General features: G+C 39.8%; 2 protein-coding genes across 5 annotated transcripts in view; one reads left to right on the forward strand and one right to left on the reverse strand.

Moving 5' to 3' along the window:
* The window catches only part of SAMD3 (sterile alpha motif domain containing 3), a 35,962-nt gene extending 21,316 nt beyond the window's left edge, over positions 1-14,646 (forward strand). The window contains exons 7-10 of the mRNA XM_077781759.1: positions 11,637-11,840; positions 12,213-12,384; positions 14,006-14,088; positions 14,329-14,646. Coding sequence (XP_077637885.1) covers positions 11,637-11,840; positions 12,213-12,384; positions 14,006-14,088; positions 14,329-14,646 — 777 coding nt within the window. The remainder of the gene's footprint in view (positions 1-11,636; positions 11,841-12,212; positions 12,385-14,005; positions 14,089-14,328) is intronic.
* Positions 14,647-16,558: 1,912 nt separating this feature from the next.
* L3MBTL3 (L3MBTL histone methyl-lysine binding protein 3) overlaps positions 16,559-18,910 on the reverse strand; it is a 77,843-nt gene continuing 75,491 nt past the window's right edge. For all 4 annotated transcript variants that reach the window (XM_021540729.3, XM_021540728.3, XM_021540732.3 and 1 more), the window contains exon 22: positions 16,559-18,442. In XM_021540729.3, the coding sequence (XP_021396404.2) occupies positions 18,299-18,442 (144 nt within the window). In that variant the 3' untranslated portion in view covers positions 16,559-18,298. The remainder of the gene's footprint in view (positions 18,443-18,910) is intronic.

The following is an 18,910-nucleotide window of genomic DNA, read 5'->3' on the forward strand; positions in this document are numbered from 1 at the left end:
GGACACATGTGGGTCATTTCTGTCTTATGAGCCCATTGAGAAGGGCTTTGGAGTGATCCTGTAGAGACTGCATGCTAAACTTCATTTATCTGTAGAGAGGGTGTAACTGCACTGTGCTGTGTTTCTGCAGACCAGGAATCACCATAATTACCACTCACTTTAATTGCATTGTCTGAGGCCACCACTGGTCATCCTTGTTTGATTTAGAAAGTAAAGACAAATATTGCCTCTCTAAAGGCCTAGACCTTTATTGCTAGCCTGAATGTTGTAAGAAAATTAAGGGTTAAATGTAAAGGTGGTGAGAGGATGCTGAGTATCACTAAACAACTTTCTTTTCTTTCTCTCATTTTCCCTGTATCCTGAACTTATATATATAAATGAAATACAAATATAAATGCAATAATCAACACTTGTGGGCCCTATTAAGGATTAAGAATGTATTCCATAATTTGGAGGGAATCATAACTTCTTTAGTTTTATATGTGTTTCTACATTGAAAGCAGTGATGTCTGACTCTGAAATCCTAAATTATGTCACTACATATCTGCAAAATGGAACAAAATGTTTAATAATATTTTTAACAGAAACAGTGGGGGTTTTCATTCTGTATATTTAGGAACACATATAAAGGCACTTTCCTGCCCATCCTTAGCACTGATTACTCTATGAAAAATATAAACTGTTAAAGTGTCTTAATCTCAAAAAAAAAAATATCTAGAAGCCAATACCACAGGCAAACCCAAATTATATGCACATTGCCATTAGCCAGATCCCCTTATCTTCATCCTTTTTCCAAGACTGGAAGAATGAATCAGCCTTGTGTGAGCTAGAAGCCAGCACATCAAAATTAATTGAGATAAAATGGGGGAAAATGAATTCCAGGTTAAGGAGACCTTTGGAGAATAGTTAGTGAAGGATTCTTAGTCCCTTAGGGCCACCACACTCTCCTTTAGATAGGCAGAATAGGACATTTAGGGCATTACAGGTCAAAGCTGACTGGCAGAGCTATGCAGATGAGAGAGCACATCTGCTCCCAGCAATGACCTACTTACCAGTCACACAGCTGACTTCTGTATCGAACTTTAGTTTCTGAGCAGTCATAAGCTGTCACTCTGTCATATGTGCCTTGTGTCAGCAAAGTCTTGGATTGTTAATGGCATTAAAGTGATAAAAAGGTTATTTACTAATAGGAAACATCTCACTGTAATACCTGGCATTTCTTTTTATATGAGAAGAATAATAAAGTTATTACTATTAATAAAACCCTTAACCAATCTTTTTACTTCTTCATGTGAAAATCCAGCTGCTTGCCAGGACAAGCTTCCTGTGATGTTTTTGAGCTAGATGATGTCTGCCCCTTGGACTGCCCAAGCCCCTTTACCTTCCAACCAGGCATTCTTCCTTCAAAAGCAGCTGGAGCATACTCGGCAGGGTATACTCCCATGCAGGGCATTGCTTCCAGGTGCAGCATCTGTCTTTCTCCTCCAGTTTCTTTAAAACATCTGCTGATGTATTCCTCACTACAGAGCATTATATTCAAACAAGATTGAAGAGTGGTTACTCTTTTTTCTAGTGACTAGCATCATGTGAAAGGTCTTGAGGAAGTGCAGGGCAGTAGAATGATGGTAAGTAAGCACATAAACCCAAGCTAGAGATGTCTTTCACTAAAGGAGATTTTTATTTAAATTATGCTTCCTACAAATGTCCATCAGGTTGCACCAGCAGGGAAAGAAGCTTGGACTGTGCCTGGCAGACATTAATTTGAGCCTCTGTGTCTGAGGGATGTTTAGAGTTTTATCAGGAAACCCTCCATAAACAACAAATTTTTTGGTTATGGTGTGAGAATCTTTCTCAGTCATTTTCCACAGTCAGGCAAATATCTTGGAGCTGCAGTAATCTAGGGAACAGTGTTTTGTAATGATAATGACCTTCATCTGCTGCAAATGGAAGGTACTTTCCATGACAAGGGTGATCACACTGTTAAAATACATAAGAAAAACAAGTCTTCCCTCTGCGGCAAGAGTGCGATTAGTGCTAAACCAGCCATTCGGCAGCTTGTTGTGACTGGTCTCATTATTTTTTTAGCATCAAAACCCCTTCCTCTGCCCTAAGGACTTGTTTGATTTATGGTCCTTCAGGCTGTGAGGGAAACCATCTTCTGCCATTTGTAATAGAAATGGTCCTAGACTTGGGGGAGCCAGAAGAAACAGAAAGACAGGATCTTTCTAGTCCTTGGCCAAAGCCTTCTCAGAAGGCAAAAGGTGATGGAGAAGGAAATGGGGTTAGAGCTGATGATTGGCTTCCATACCTTGAGAGATTATGGCTCAAGCACTATTTTAGTTTTGACAGGGGTAGTGACCAAAGGGCAAATTTCCCTTTCAGAACTTTCAGTTTGGAAATCTTGCCAGTCTCAAACGGTGCCATTCATGGAATGTGTGACTTCACAATCAATTCAGTTAGCTGAATACAGAAATGAAAAAGCCCACAGATATCCTGCATGGCTCAACCTGCCAGTTGAGAAAGGTGTGTGTTTCCCATAGGTCCAGTATCATATCCTGCCACTCCCAGGGGCTTCTGGGGTACCCTTATGATATCTCAAAAGCCACTAAATAGCTGTATCTATGCAGCTGGATTAAGCTCCTTCAATCCATCCCAGACATTAAATAAGAAAATATCTCAGCAAGGGGATTACCAAAGGTATCTTAAGCTTCTTGAACTGTAAGGGAATATACCAGGCTACTAGTTCTTGATCTTAAACAAAATAGAGAGAGAGTACAGTCCGTCTTCTAAAGCCTCTGATTTCTTACATCCTGTGACAGCCTGTTTGTAAGGTCATCTGGGTTTCTCTGAAGCTGTCACACAAATAAATTTGGAGTTAGGTGTGAAAAGGAAAAATAGGATCTGACAAGATGTCAGCTAAGATAGCAGTAGATGTTTGCAGATAAATGGGAGTATTTGCCATACCCAGCAGAGCTGGGAATAACAAAATGAAAACAATTTATAAAAGGGGCACCATCACACCATCTTCTTTCTGTGTCAATGGGATAGAGAAAGAAATGCTTTGATGAGTACTTTGACTGGGAGAAGTGGAAGGATTCTGCAGAAACTTTTAACTCACAAAGTTGGACGTGTACTGATATTCCTGTACAGGGAAGATAAGCATGAATTTTGAAACTGGTGAATGTGTAAATTCTGTGCCAAGAGAACTAAATGAAAAGCAGAGAAGACCCCTGGCCCAGGAAGAGCACAATTTGTGCTTGCTTTGGTGGTATCATGCAGTACAAGAATGGTGAAATTTATCCTGTTGGTTTTATCTGGAAATTGTAGTTTCTGATGAAAGGAGGAATCAGGACTGAGTGAAGTCTACCCTGTAAGATGGAGTCTCTTTTAGCTCAGAATAGGTAAATCAGGCAAGGTAGACATTTCCTAGGGATATATGCCTTTCTTTGAGATGATAACTAACATCATGTTTGTCAATGGTCTTATGCCACTGCAGGAGTCAGAAACTTGAAACAAGATTCCAAGGGCTCTAGAAAGAAGAGGATTTGGAAAATGATGGCTGGAGAAAAAGGGAGGAATGAGAAAAATAAGGCAACAGCAAGGGAAAAAGAAAACAATGTCTGTAAAGTTCTCAGAGGATGAACAGCTTGTGTATGAGATGCAGAAATTCTCTTGGCTCAATCTTGTGGCACTATTGGCAGGTACAGCATTAGATACCATCTATACTGAGAATGCCATGCACAAATGAAACAGGGGTGATAGCACCTCTCCCTCTAAGATTAATGGTCTCCAAATTAAGCATTTGAATGTTTGCACAGCTGGAATGTGAGCATGTATATATAAATAATCATCAATGGCTGTACCAGACTGTTGTAATGTGATTTTTCCACTAAAACTTCAATGTGCATATATCAAACTTTGAGTGTGTAGTGTTGCTTAGTTAATATTTTAAAATGCTTTTAAATCAAAGCAAAAGCTTTAAATGCAAATCCCCGTCATACATTTTGCACTTCACCTTCTTATTTGTGTCAGTCAGTGTCTTCATTGTTCTGTGAGTTGTCAAGCACAGGTTGTCCCTTGGTAGAGGAAAACAGATTTTTGTCATTTTGCTTATGCAGCTTACAAAATCAGAAAGCAGTTTTTGTGGTCAGAAATAGACTGACTTAGGTGACTTGAAAGATTTTTGGCTAGCACTGGCATGTAAATCTAGCTCTGAAGTTGCCTGCCTGGCTCAAAAGAGCAATTATGTGTAATTAAAGCAAAGCCTGCCTTAATTAAACATCTCATTGTACTACAAGTCAGTGTGGAACCTGCTGATGGTTACACGCTCATTGTGCTTGAAAGCAGCCTGTCCATGCTGTTTCACCTTTGTGTGCAGTGTCTGGATATGAGAGGTGAGGCATGGTTTTGATGTCTTCTCAATCCTCTACCACTCATCCAGGATGAGAAGATGGACCTTGAGCAGTGCCCAGTTTAAGCCTGCCTTCTTTGATTCATGCTTGTTCCAGATCAGTCTCCAGTGTTTGGGGTTTTTTTTTGAGCAGACCATCACTTTCTAATTGTCCATGAGTGTTTTGATCCCTCCTCCTGATATAAAACAGCCCAATATTCATCATAGTAAATGTCATTCCAATGATCCTGATTGTCGCCACAAAAAAAAAGGGGCTGTCCCTTACAACAGTAGTAGCAAAAAACTGTTCTATACATTGTGCTTTTATGATGCCTTGTGTATGTATGTGTTTCAAAATCGCAAGACCCAAACATCAAGACACAGAGATTATGCTTACTTAAGTAACTGTGAAAGCTGTTTCTCACCCTGAAGAAGTTATAAGAGCCAATTAATGGAAAAGATTATTCCAAACAAGAATCCTAACTACTGTCAGACTTTCTTGTGTAAGTACCTTGAGTGTTGATGCTAACTAATGTAGGTAGACCCAGCAACCATCAATGCTCTTAGCAATAACGTGACTTGGAATATGCATTGGCATCTAGCAAGGAAAATTTGAAATGTGTTTTTCAAAGGAAATATTATTAACAACTGCTCTATTGACAAAAGCAATAATAATGAAAGATGGAGGCTGTTCCAACAATACTACCCATCAGCTACTACATCCCAGTCCTAATGTATGGTGATAAAGGACTTCCCATTCAGTGTTGACGCCACTGACCTATGTGCACAGCACCACTGTTCAGGAGATGGTTCTCATTACCATCACATGTTTTTTACATTGCTTTCCAGCAAGCAGATTAGTCTCCATCCAAAGGAGTTGCCTCAAAGAAATACTCCCAGAGCATCCCAGGTGAGGAACCAGGATCACTGGTTGGCAGTGAGCAGACTGACAGCATGCAGTAGTGTCCTCATATATACCTCTAATTCCTCTTCTCCTGTTTGAATTCACTCTCTCAAACTGAGGAGCCAATAGGTCCTGTTGGCATTCTTCAAGAAAGAGATCTCTATTTAACCTTAGCAACAATTAGGCTGCATTTACCATTCAGGAATTGGTCTAAACCCATGTAAAGAGCAATGAGTTGTCTGCTGTACACACCAGAGGCACTTTCATCACTCTTTGGTTAGGCAGACATGTTTGGTGTTACCATTCATGTCCTTTACGATTTATGATGCTGGCTTTCAACAATAACTGAAAGCTTAGACCTTGGAGATCACATCATGCATGAGAATTGCTCCCTCCCTCCTCGCAAACTGATGTTGCAGTTTCACTGCCTTGGCTGTGACACTGTTTCATAAAAGTGCCCCCTGCTAGCTGGGGCGTTTTTACAAGAAGGTGCTAATACAATCTTGGGAAGAATCAAGATCCATCAGAAAGACATTTAGGAATTGGGCTTTTATTTGGAAATCTGCCTCCAATCAAATTACTGTCCTCTTGCTTCAGGAGATGGGAGGAATTAGGAATTCGGAGTCTAGTGGTTTTTTGTTTGCATGTTTTCTTGCTTTAATGTGAGCATCTTAACACAATCTGCTTGTATATGGTTCCAAGTAGAACCGTGATAGCCGGTGGGGAGTCACAGTCAAAAGGCATCTGGAGTTTAGGCAAAGAGCCCTACAACCTGTGTGCCTCCCAGACTTGGAGTCTTCAGTCACAGATACCTGAGATGCCAAGAAGTCAAGACTGTTTGCTGGCATGGGAGCTAAGGGATGGGCTCTCTACTGCTGTCACCCTTTGAGTATGAATCCAACAGCATGAGTAGGAGCCTTGGCAGGACCATCCTGCAGGCTAGGGTTAGATTACTCTGACAGGTACTGGGTATCCTCTGCTTGCCTCATTAAATTCCTTTCCACATCCTTTTGCCTTTTTTCTGTTCTGCTGCACTTCCCGTAAGCTTGTGATGATAAGGCAGCTTCTTATTTAAAGACACTGAGATAAATTTTTGTTCCAGAAATATTTTTTTTAATATTTTTTTTTTAAAGAAAGGAAACCCTTTACATTGTAAACTAGGCATGTACATTGCTAAACAAGACAAAGTTCTGTACACAAAAATAATTAAATATCACCAATTAACATTCTTATTGTTGCAACTAAAATGGATGTTACTGGTGACACAACTGAAAATCTGGCCAGAGGGTTTGGGTGACCTCAAGAGGTAAAGATTCCTCTTTTAATGAGGCTATTTTTTTTTTTTTTAGTTCTGTCTGGTATACATGCTGAACTGTTAGCTGTGGCTTCTTCAGATATTGAGACAAGACATCCCAGCTTTGGTCTAGATAGGGCTGGTTTTGCACATTATCAAAATAACTGAGCTTTAAACTTATGGTCAAATTTTACTGGAATATTGCTGTGCTATAACTGGCGTTTTCACTATGATGGTTGAAATGGAGAGGATCTAGAGTCCTCCCTAAATAAGCAAGTGGTGGGCTGATAAATGAGTTCAGTAACCAGCTTCCCAAACCTAGATTCCTGCCCGCTGAGACAACTTATTTCCACCAAAAGAAAGCCACCTCTCACCTTTCTGCTTACCTTAAAAGCCAACTTATTCACAATCAAAGAAGTTGGGAAGATTACAGATAGTGATTGCTTCAAGGCAAGGCAACCAATTCTAACACTGACTTCTGCTTGTATTACTCCCAGGTGACAGATGATTTACACTACAAAGTTTGGCCTTCCATTGCTATTTTCCCCCCCTAATAAATAGCTATTACAGCAATTCTTCCTTATACTACTGCCATATTTCTGTTGGTAGCTTGCCATTGCTACTGATGAAAATATGAAATGGTCTCCTTTAGCTAATTAATAATATCATCAGCTAAACTAACTCTCAAAGACAGAGCTGACCACAGGGAAAGTCCATCAAATCAAGCAGTGATTTGATGCTTGAAATTTAGGTTTTCTCCAGCCTTGACAAGGGGGCTGGAAAGAAGCTGGCATAAAGGTCACAACTTGATGTTTGTTTCTAAGCAGCCCAGTTAGTCAGTCTGTGGTTTCAGCACACTGGGTCGAGTTGTTTTGCTTTCTTGTCTCTGCAAGTGAAACACTGAAGGTGACAGGTCCTCAGGGAATGAGCCAACATATTCCACACCAGCTGGCTGAAGAAGTTCCTGCTTTATGGGCAGGAGGCCTGAAGGCAGACCCACAGGAGAATCCAGAAGGGAAAGAGCTGTTTGGAGTCAGAGACTTCAAGCTAGCTCTTGCACAGCATAAAACCATAAATATGATTTTAAAAACCCTAACACCTGCTCAAGTTTTTGTGTGTGAGAAAGCATGGATATCTTGAGACTGACAAGAATGGGTCATCCGTTGGTTCTGTGCACTTATCACAGTGAAGCAAGGGACAGCCTGTCCAAGGGCAAGTTAGCAGGTTAAGGAATAGCTGAATGGCCCATTTGGGAATATGTGAATACTAGGATGGTACTCATAGTAGTAGCCAATAAAAATTTCATACCAGAAACCATCAAAGGCTGATGCAGGAAGTTTGCAGAGATGACACACCAGCAGCAAAACAAAACTCTGATGACTTTGAGTGATCTGATGGACATTTGCACAGAATTCTTTTTTGTGGCTTTCTGTCTCTTCTGCACTGGTTGCAAAGGCTTTCTCATCCAGGGTGAGCAGGAAGCCTGATGCTGCTAAGAGACAGGAGTGCTCAAGATGCACTCCCTAGGTAGAGGATGGCTGGCAGAATATAAAGCCATACCAGAAAAACTAGAGAGATTTTGCAAGGACTCTCAGTAGGTGAGTCCAGATGATGACATTACTGGGACCATTCTTCATGGCCAGTATCAGGGCATCTGTTTCAAGACTGGCATGTCAGTAAAGGGGACAGAATAATTCACTAAAATGAGCAGTGACACATTTCCAGAATCATGTACTTGCACAAAATTTTCAGTGGTGTCCAAGGATAAAACAGGCAATTTTTAAATTGTGATGTACAATTTTTCTCATACTAGATAATTGGAGGTAACTAATTGGATGCCAGTTTTTAGAGTTTCAGGAGATAGCTAGAGAACATATGGACCAAGAAACCTTCTGTCTTCACTGGCCAAGTTGGCAAGAACTGTAATGCAGACCCAAGAGTTTAACACATTAGGATGGAATCAACAAAGTTTCAGTAAACAGACCTAATTCTTCACAAATTCATTAGTTCATTGAAGTATTCAGCAAGTATTGTCTGAGGACACAGGCAACTAGCTGTTATAGTTTACTTTAAATTCAGAAGAGATTTTAGCACATGCCTTTCAAAGGCTCTTAGAGGATATAATCTGAGGGGATAAACAGGAAGGTCCTTGAATGGATAAACAATTAAAAATTAGAACAAACAAGGCTATGCAGAAATGGTTGGGGTTTACAGTGGAAAAGATTGTGAATGCTTAGTTTAAGCAGTTCAGTATATTTCTAAATTGCATGGAAAAAGTAGACTAGTTGGCAGATTACATTTTATGATGCTGCCAAGGATACTAAAGACCAAAGAATTGCAAGAGGACCCCATTCCAGGGGAAAAAAATCCAGCAGATAAAATTCAGTTCTGATAGATGGAAAATAAGGCACAAGGAAAAAACCCAGTCCTAACAACACATATGGTGATGGGCTCTGAGCTTATTAGTACCATTCACAAATGCTATTTTTATACTAGGCTAAAAAATATCTGGCACAATGCTAAGCAGCAGTCAAAAAAAAAAAGTTGATTTCACAGAATAATTTAAGAAAGGAACAAAAGGCAATGCATTATTCCACTGTATGCCCCTGTGACGTTCCAGTATATCTCAACAAGTACTTTAAGTTATACTGCACCTATTTCATGAAGATTACACTGAAATTAGAAAACTTGCAAAGACAGTAACAAGGATAATTGAAAGTATGGACAAGCTTTCATTTGTGGAATGATTAAATAGCTTAGGACAATCTTGGCACTGGAAAAGAGGTGTCTGAGGACAGAATATGACACATCTGTAAAACTATAGTGGCATGGAGATGGTGAATAGGTTTTGAATGCAGTATGATAATTAGGAAGCAGAGGTAGCAGAAGAAAAACAAATAAATGCATTTCCTCTGACAGCGTATAGTTAACCTGCCACATCTAAGGCAGGATTTTGTGGAAGGTATGATTTTATGAGAGTTGGAAAAGTGACTGGGAGAAGTAATTTAAGGAGAAAAGAAATCTACTGAAGGCTGTATAACTGTAAAGAATGAAGGCTATTAAATATAAAGTTTGGGAGTCCACAAAACCCAGTGTAGTGAAGTAATTTATATTTTTACCTAGCACCTCTCCCAGTCAGGTAGGGGAGGGTGTTCTACTAGGGTGTCTCCACACCTCTGCTCCTGTCCTCTGAGGAAGAGGCCAGGAACGCCTACGCAAGCTGGTCACAACACTCTGAAAACCCAGGGCACTGGAAATATTTCTCTGTCTGCTCTGGGGTGTCCTGACCCCCAGGGGAGCACTGACTTTGACCCTCATTCATGGAGAAAACTTCTAAAGCCTCAAGGTAAACTAGAAACCACAAAAGTGTGAAATAGATTGTAGAGATTGTAGAGAGCAGCATAGTATGTCACATGGGGGAGAAATTTAGGTTTTAGGATTTTTAGTATGTTATAGATGGGTTCAGGATGGAGGATGTAAGGTGTTGAGTTCTCTTCTTTTTCTTTCTTTTTGGGTTTAGGTGGTATCTTGTAATTGGGTAGAAAAATCTGCATTGAGGGTCTTTAGGGGTCAGCTATTGGGTTAGACAGGAAAATAATTTAGGTGTCACTTCTTAATTGGGTAGCTTAGTTTTTGATTAGACTTAAAAGTCCTTGTAACAAGAGATTGTTGGCCATTTTTGTGCTGTTTTTCCTGCACAGAGTCTAATGCAGACTGTGTGCTGAAGTTTTGATAAGATAACAATAAACAGAAGCTCAAGACTGAAGAAGTCCAATGCGTCTCTCATTCCTGACACAGAACTGCTCCAGGAGGGTCTCCCCTGCCAGGGGAGCCCTCAGGGAGTTGCCCAGCTTGGGCAAACTCATACAACACTACAGCTGTAACACAATGAAGACTGAAATCTCCTATTAGAAAGAGCACAGACTGTGGTAACACAGAACCCTAGCAAGGGCCAGGGAGTCATATTAGCTAACCGTCCTGCATGCAGAACTTATTTTCTTCTGTAATGCTATTGGTATCTATGGATATATACTAGGAGAGAGGCAGGTTTTTCACTGTGTACTCTGTGCAACCATTCTCGGACTATGCATGATTTTAAAGAAGGATGTTAATTAAAATGGAAAGTTTAATTGCACATGCAGAGCACTGCAAAGTGGTTTGGGACATTGTGCGTTTCACACCTCTATGTCAGAAGTGTTCTGGGAGTATTTTGAAGTGTCTCAAGTCCCTCTGGCATTGACCCACAGGCCACCCACATGTGTAGTCACAGCTGCATCAGTGACAATACAGATAGGAAGAGCCAGTGGCAACGCAGCCTGAGGATGGTAACTGTACCAACTGAGCATCTCTATGTCCCTCAGCTTGTTTCAGTGAGCAAACTCATTGTGTCCACTGATGGATAAGCTACACACACTCAGGCTACTCCAGTTGGTGTATTGCTTTGGGTAGCCACCCTCCTCTTAGTAATTACTGGCTTTGGAATTACATCAGGGACAATAATGATAATTTTGAGGAAGGTTGTTAACTATCCTCATGTACAAAAATGTACTAATAGTCAAACTGCTCAAATAATTGTTTTCATAAGAGGTTTTTTAGTTCAGCTGGTCTCCTTGGGAGTAAAAATTCCAGCTGCATAAATGGGAAAGTTAGTTGTCCTGCTTTTAGGACCTGTATGGTTAAGAGGAAAATACTAAAATTCTCTTGATAATACAGGTTAATATTGCTAAATACTGAGCTGTTGTTAGAACTGACTACTCATTTCCAATAAACCAGAAACAGGAACTGAAATTTCATGAATAGTCTCAAATAAGCAATTTGGGCTTGGGGGACTTGGCTGACAGGTATAGTTTTATATGAAAATAGACCTTAGTCTAACTTAGAATACCAGGGTGAGTTCAGAGAGCTGGAATTGAAACCACACTACCCTTTCTTCTGAGCTCAGCTATGCTCCTATCACAAAGGTCACATCAAATAACACGAGCTAAAAAAGCTAAATAATCAGAAAAACACGCTGATTTGTTACAATGCTGTCCTTAATTCCTTCATAGGAAGAACCTGTTCATCTTAAAGACAGTACAATGGATTTACATATTAAGTGGCTCAATCGAGAATATATGAAGACTCAGAGGAACTGGGAAGAAGTGGATAACAGAATGAATGCAACAATAGAAATACGGAGAAAGATGATCAGTGATAAGGCACCTTTAAAAGATATTCTTAGACTATTTCCTTTCTTAAGATGCCCTTATCAGGTAACAGAGCTGTTTTTAATAATGACATTGAATCCTGTGTTACAGATGTGATACATCTGTAGGCATGTATTTCACAGGATAGTTGCACTGAAGTATCCATCAGCAATGTTCTCTTTAATCTAACTCATAATGAAGCTAATCCCATTTTAAAAGGTTCATTAGCTCAACTCTGAGTTAAATGTGCCACACGTACCACCAGTGTCACTGTTTACTTGATGTATTCCTTCCCTGCTTTGAAAAAAAAATTATATCACCCTCTCAAGTTTATAATCTTATTTAACTGAGCTAGTTTTATCCTGTCTTCAAAGTGCATGCATTATTTACAGTTTTGGTTTTGAGGTTTGCAATACCAAATACTTGTTTTTCTTTTAGCTTTTTAGGGAGTTCCAGCTTCTCACACACATGGACATTTATAAGAAAACGGTTGAGATTTTGGAGATTTATTCAGAAAACATATTGTCCTTGTATGTGGTGAAGAATAATCCAATTAACATTATGCTGCAAGAAAATCTGAAGCATCACACAGAGGAAGACATTCTGAAATGTCAGTATAAATCTCCTATGCTCTGAATATCAGAATTTTGTTGTAGCTAATTGTTCTTACTTATGGAACTAGACTACTTTCAATTGTACTGCACACACATTTCAAAAATGTTATGGTTTCTTTAAAAATACAGAGTGATGGTGAAGCATTGAGAATAAAAGCGACTAAATTAGTAGGAAAATTAAGTCAGTCAAGTATTGAAACTTTTTTTTTCACTGAATAAAAGACGGCAGGTCTGATAACGTAAGTAATTACCTTAAAATAAGTATTGCTAGATGAGCAGAAGTATGTATTTCTAGATATGAGTGCTTATTATTTTCTAAAAATACCCACAGAAAACTAATTTTCTGCTTTAGCAATAGCCTCATAAAAAAAAGACACACTTTCCGTTACAAGTCAAGTTTCTATGGTTATAATCTTTACTCCAGTAAAATTAAAGTAGTTCTCACTAACCATTTCAGGTACCTCATCTCTGCAGAGACACACTGCAGGAAAAAGGGCACACAGCCTGGTACCTCTGGTGAGGTCCAAGTACCCTGGCTGTGGGGAGCAAACACCTGCTGACAGCTTCTTTCAGTCTGGGAAGTCTGGGGAGTGTGGTCCTGCAGGGACAAAACTTTTCAAGCAGTCGCTCAGAATTGCCATTCTTCCCCAGCTGCTGCTGCCTGTGCCTGTGCTCTCTGAGAAGTCCTCCTTAGACTCACTTTCTGTCCAAAAGGCATAATGCCAGGGTATAAATTGAAGGTCACACCATATGAACACATGCGTGTCCTATAGCAGTTCCTCTCCATTTATTGCCAGGTCATCTTTGAAAGAAGCAAGAAGTGTATTAAAATTCTGGGGATTTCCTTCGCTAAGATTAAAAACAACAGTACTCATGATAGATGAAAATTCTTCAATGAGTAGTCTAATCCAGAAAGCCTTTATGGACTTTCTTTTCATAGCTTTGGCCAAGGAAATCTATGGATATAGTAAGTAATTTCCCCTTTTCTTATGCAGCATGTCCACAGAGATTTTGACTCATACCTTAGTAAAATCCCAAGGCCTTTACTTTTCTGTTTTTCTCTCACAAACAACTTGGCCTGGCACCTAGACAATAAATGCATGGCAAGGTAAGTTCAGTGAAGCACATGACACCTGCATAAAAGAAGTTCTATAAATAACAGCTGAGCCAGAGGGATAGCAGGTACCAGGTGCCAGAAGGTTTTGCAGCACCAGCTGGTACCACAGCCTGCAAAGCAGAGTCCTGGAAACAGGACTCCCCAGACTTCCAAATTACTGGGGAGAGAGGAGTTTGGGGAAGGGCAGTGAGAGCAGGAAGACTACTCAGCTCACAAACTCAACTAAAAGCAACTCAAAGGCCAACTTACTTACTGTGAGGAAAATTGAATTGTAATATTGAGTAGCAGAGTCCCATGAATTATTTGACACAAATGTTCATTACCAGCTGAGTTGCTTAAATATTGACTGTGGTACAAACTACTCTTCAAAGTGGATGGAACAATAGCTCCACTAGTGAGCTGCTAACTATTATTTAGGCTGGAGTCTGTTTTTCAAGGATGATATTACAGTGCCAGAAAGTTTTCCTTTGTAATTTAGTAGAAATCCTTGCCTTTGACAGATATGAAAATGACTGCTGCATGTTTACTCCTGCCAGAGGTCTTTGGAGATGACTCCAGTCTGTTTGCTGCAGTGAATGAGGAGGTAGGAGACAGCCAACAAGCAGCCTTGGTTATCTCTTCCTTTCATAAACTGCACATCACCTGGCCTTTTGGTGGCTCAGCTTAGTTCTGGGAGAGGTGACATTAGCCTACCTTTTGAGTAGAAATACTCACAGAAATACTACCAAACTTCAAAGCAGCGTTATCAGGCTTACTTCATTCTCTGATCTGTTCATTGTAGCAATGTTGTGGCATCATTTGAAATACCCTTTTTTAAATTTAGGTAAAGGCAGTGACACCTGTGTTGGAAGTGAAAAATCCCTTCAACATGAATTCCTGTGAGTTTGCCCTGTACATAGAAAGGGAAGAGTTAGCCCAGCTCAATGACTGCAACATGGCTCTGGCGGCACTGGTGGCTGCATTCCATGTGTTTGATATCCCATGCCCAAAGAGAATCCACAGGACACTGAACTTCCTGGAGTCCCTGGTCTTTGAGGTGAGGAACCCAGCATCCCTGCCCACCCTGTTAAAGACAGGGCTGGAGGAACCCAAGAGTCCAGTATCTAATGGTGCACCCAGCACTCCTCTCAGAAGTATTTGATATTTTATCAAAATATATCCCTTTGTGCCATTCTTTCTAGTGAAAGTGTATGTATATTTAAAAGTTATGTTTAGTAATGCCCTCCATTTTTTCTTGTACTGGCTACTTCTAAAAAAAATTAAAACTCAAGCAGTTTCATTATTTTAAATGTAGATTTTAGAGCAGTCTAGAGATAATAAAATTTTCTAGATTACTTCATGTGTTATGTATTATTTTTCTGTATGGAGCATTTGAAAAATTCAGATATTTTGATTGTAAGAACTAAAAAACATCATGAGTCAATATAAGCATTTCACTGCTTTAGATGGTAATAGTTAATATTTTGAAATGGCACAAATTAAACATTTACTTATTACCATTATTTCATAATATTATGATTGCTGAGAGCCAAATATAATAATTTTTGTGGTTTAAAATGGTGGGCCTGATTTTCGGTTTGCAGGATGATGACTTTTTACTGTTTTCTTCTTGCATGAAACATTCTGTTTTAACATTAATCTTGAATTTACTAAGCAGGGATCCTAACATGAGCTCTCAAAGTAGCAAGAATTACTTATCTGGGATGCTGCCATGTACATTGGTAACCACAGCTTTGGTGCTGAAGAGCGAATGCCTCATTTTCTTTCCGAATTTCTTCCCTGGAAAAAATCAGCTTTCTCCACATGGTGACTCTGTCCACCCACACAGAGTAGAAGCCCTCTCCTCTCTTCTTCCACAGCTTTCTCTCTTTCCCAACACTCTATTCCTAAATCCTGTCTGAAAATCCCAGGGGATACTATCTGGCAGTGCACAGCTTTGGACAAGTGCCTGGTGATAAGAACACCAGCCAGGACCCATTGCATTAATTAGAAATAAAAACTGGCTTTTTATTAAAACACTGTTTTCTATTAGAGACCAATCTCCCACCAGTTCCAAAACTATCAGCATAGGCAAAGTAGCACCTGTGGTCATGATAATTCTTTAAACTCTCAAACACACAGCCTGGAAGATCACAGAAGCTTTGTTAAATTTTGGGTAGTGTGACTGGTTAAATTCTGGCTGGTTAAGTTTGGCAGGGGTGACTCCAAGGTGTTGATTACAGTGGGAGATTCTTCAGGATGAGGAGGGATGGCTGCATTTGATGGCCAAATTATCCTGCTATAGGCTTCACATGGTTCCCATGGAATGCAGGGAACCTTTATCAGTGAGGGCTGGGCTACCACAGATACAAAACAAAAAACCAATGCCATTTCAGAGATTCAGTAGGTCTGATGAGTGGTTTTAGAATCCAAGTGAATTTGTTGACTGTACTTTTTGTAACAGAGGTGGCTACACTCGGCTACCTCATCACATGGGATACAAAAGTAAGGATTATGTATGTCCTCCTTGTACGTGATAGCTGCATGAGTAAAATATTGGGTTCAAGTGCAGTTTATTCTACATCTTGTAAACAGTATTAATTTAAATCCACTTCTTAAACCACAGTAGTTTGTAAGTAGTTGTATATAAAAATTCAGAGAGGTGTTATCATCCCCAGGTAATCTCTGTTGAGCTGCAAATCTCTTTGTTGGTTATCACTGCAGGCTGTAGACCTGGCACACAGGACAGACACGGGGTAAAGGAAAGTAAACTACATGGAAGGAGAGAATGAAAGAAAACAGAAGAATTTGGCTTTTCACTTATCTACCTGTGCAACTTCAGTTGCTGCTGGTGACAAAGTCCAGAGCTATAAATGGCATTCTGACTGTAAATGGCCAGGAGGATGTGAGCTTTGGGAGTAAGTGCTGAGGGAGAGGGCACAAGCCATAGATCAGTTGCTCTTTTAAAACTCCTGGCTGCACTGAGCTACAGTGAGGAATCACTCCACACCACATCCATCAGGACCAGCTGGGTTCATTTGGGAGTCCTGGGCACACACAAAGGTAACAGAGGCTCCAGTTCAGGTTTTATTTGTATTGTAGTACAATAAGAGTGCAATTTGAACGTACACATATTGAACAAAATGTAAAAATATTATTTATGTAATGCTATGGGAGGAAATTAACAGAGCAATGCAACTTACTTAATACTGACCCTGTTTCACCTCGTATTATGGCAGGTACCAGTCACCTACATGATCTGGAAGGGACACAGAGAGTGAAAACTTAAGAACTCCAGCCAAAGAAAAGCCTAGCAAAATCTGTGTGAAGATGTAACATTCTCCAAGCTCTGTGCAATGGGAATGTTCTGCTTGTTCGCAGCTGTACAGCTGAGCAGCTGCCCACTGCAGCACTAAACAGAGGGCTGCCAAAAAACCTGATCCAACTCTTCTCTCTCTTCTTGCAAAGTAACATTCTGGAGCAATCCTCAGTACACAGGTAGCTAGGCTTTCTCCCATATAAAGTGCATCTGGTCTACATCTTGCGTGTATATATACCCCGTGCAGCGACTTCCCCTCTAATAACCCTCCCAGAAAGGAGGTCGCCTCACCTCAGTACCTGCTGGTGGCATCTGCCGCCTGCTAATGACCTTGTGAATTGCATGTATTTTACACCTAGCATGTGCCGGTGCACCACAAGCATGTAAGTATCCTTTCCCCTGTGCTTTGCCTTTCCCCATATGCCTTATTCATTTACAAATCAGAGTTTCCACCTAGAAAGTGGTGAGAAAAATAATTCTCCCACCCCTGGGAAAACAAACCTCTGTTGAATCTGAAACCAGGGTAGCAGTCCTTGCTTGAGCACAGTTTTTCTCCATTGTTGTGGTAACTATGCTGAAGACTGGGAAGTGCAGACATGATTGAATGTAATTTCTTTTCTGCTAATTTCCTTGCCTCAAAATACCCCTATTTTCTTCCACGTTCTGAAAAACTGTAGCAGACTCCATGTAAATGGCTGGGAGTCTATTGTGCAGCATAAACAAAAATCTTCTATGAAGTCAAACTTTATTTTTCAGTTGCAGCCTTCTCTATACTGGTCTTTTGATAAAATACATTAAAGATGCTGGTGGCAAAACTCACGTAACATTTTTGTAATCGTGCAAAAGTAAAAACATTCAGTTATCAAAAAAGCATTATAATTTCAACCCCAACAAGGTTTGTTTTGTTACAAGCAAACAGACAGTTTTATTATCTGTAAAGTAATATGCTGTAGCATAAAGTGTCACATATGTAACATTAAGTGTTTCATTTTCAAACTATGGCACAAATACACATTAGCCATAACAGTCTCATCTGGCTACCTGTAGCCTAATTTTTTGGCTGATCAGTTTTTATTTTGATAAAATGAAGTAAAATCTTCCAAAAAGTAAAATGGGTACATGAAGTACGATTCAAGAATCCTTAGAAAATATTAACGTTCCCTTATATAATACAGCATAAATAATTAATGAAGGTTTTCTTGATGTCCAGAGAGAGTTAGGGATCCTAACCATCCATGGAGAATTAGCGCCATTAGTTTGGTAAATAAGACCAGCTGACTCGGTTGTTACACAGTACCTTCCCAAAAGCTTGAACACTTCCCAGAAGGATTCAGATGTGTACTGGCTCCAGGAGAATATAAATAGTCCACCAGTGCTGAACCTAAGTTTCTTCCTTTCTGAGAGTCCTTACTCAACACTTCCAGTGAGTCTTTGTGCTTTGAATAAAACATGAGCTCCAGTGGAGAAAGCTGGTTCGTGCACATTTTCCATATCTTCAAAGTTCATTGTGCGAGTTTTTCTCTGCAGCTTTGAACATCAGAATGGAATTAAAGATTTTTAGGGCTGGTCCCAGTTTAATGCTCATTATTTTGACTATGTCTGATTGGGTCATTAGCAGGAATGCTTCTCCATCAATTTGCTTTAAAAGAAAAACACACAAAGCTATTAAGAGGTCTGACAGTGCAGAAGTATAAAAGTTTCAGAAAACATGAAAAGTCCCAGTAACTTGGCTGAATACAAGCACTTTCAAATGCTTTCAAGAGAGCTTTGATTTCAACCTTTAGACAAATCAGCTAGTCTAAGAGAACAGGATGATCTTCTTTATGCTCTAAAACAACCATCTGGCTAATTTTTAGCTAAACAGTTCTCATTTTCATACTGACAATATAAAACCTATTAAAAAGTAAAGTGGATAAATTAAGTATAATTCAACTATACTGAAGCACAGCAATACTTTTAAACATCTTAGCTATTCCTTTTATGCAAGCAGCCATAGGAGAAGCTTCTGGATCTCACTCCCAGCTACAGAGCTGGAATCCCCTTCAGGCCACCACTTCTTTGCTCACTAAATAGCAAACTGAAATGAATTTGATCCTGGATGAAAATA

Source organism: Lonchura striata, chromosome 3 (assembly GCF_046129695.1).
Source record: "Lonchura striata isolate bLonStr1 chromosome 3, bLonStr1.mat, whole genome shotgun sequence".
Lineage (NCBI taxonomy): Eukaryota > Metazoa > Chordata > Aves > Passeriformes > Estrildidae > Lonchura > Lonchura striata.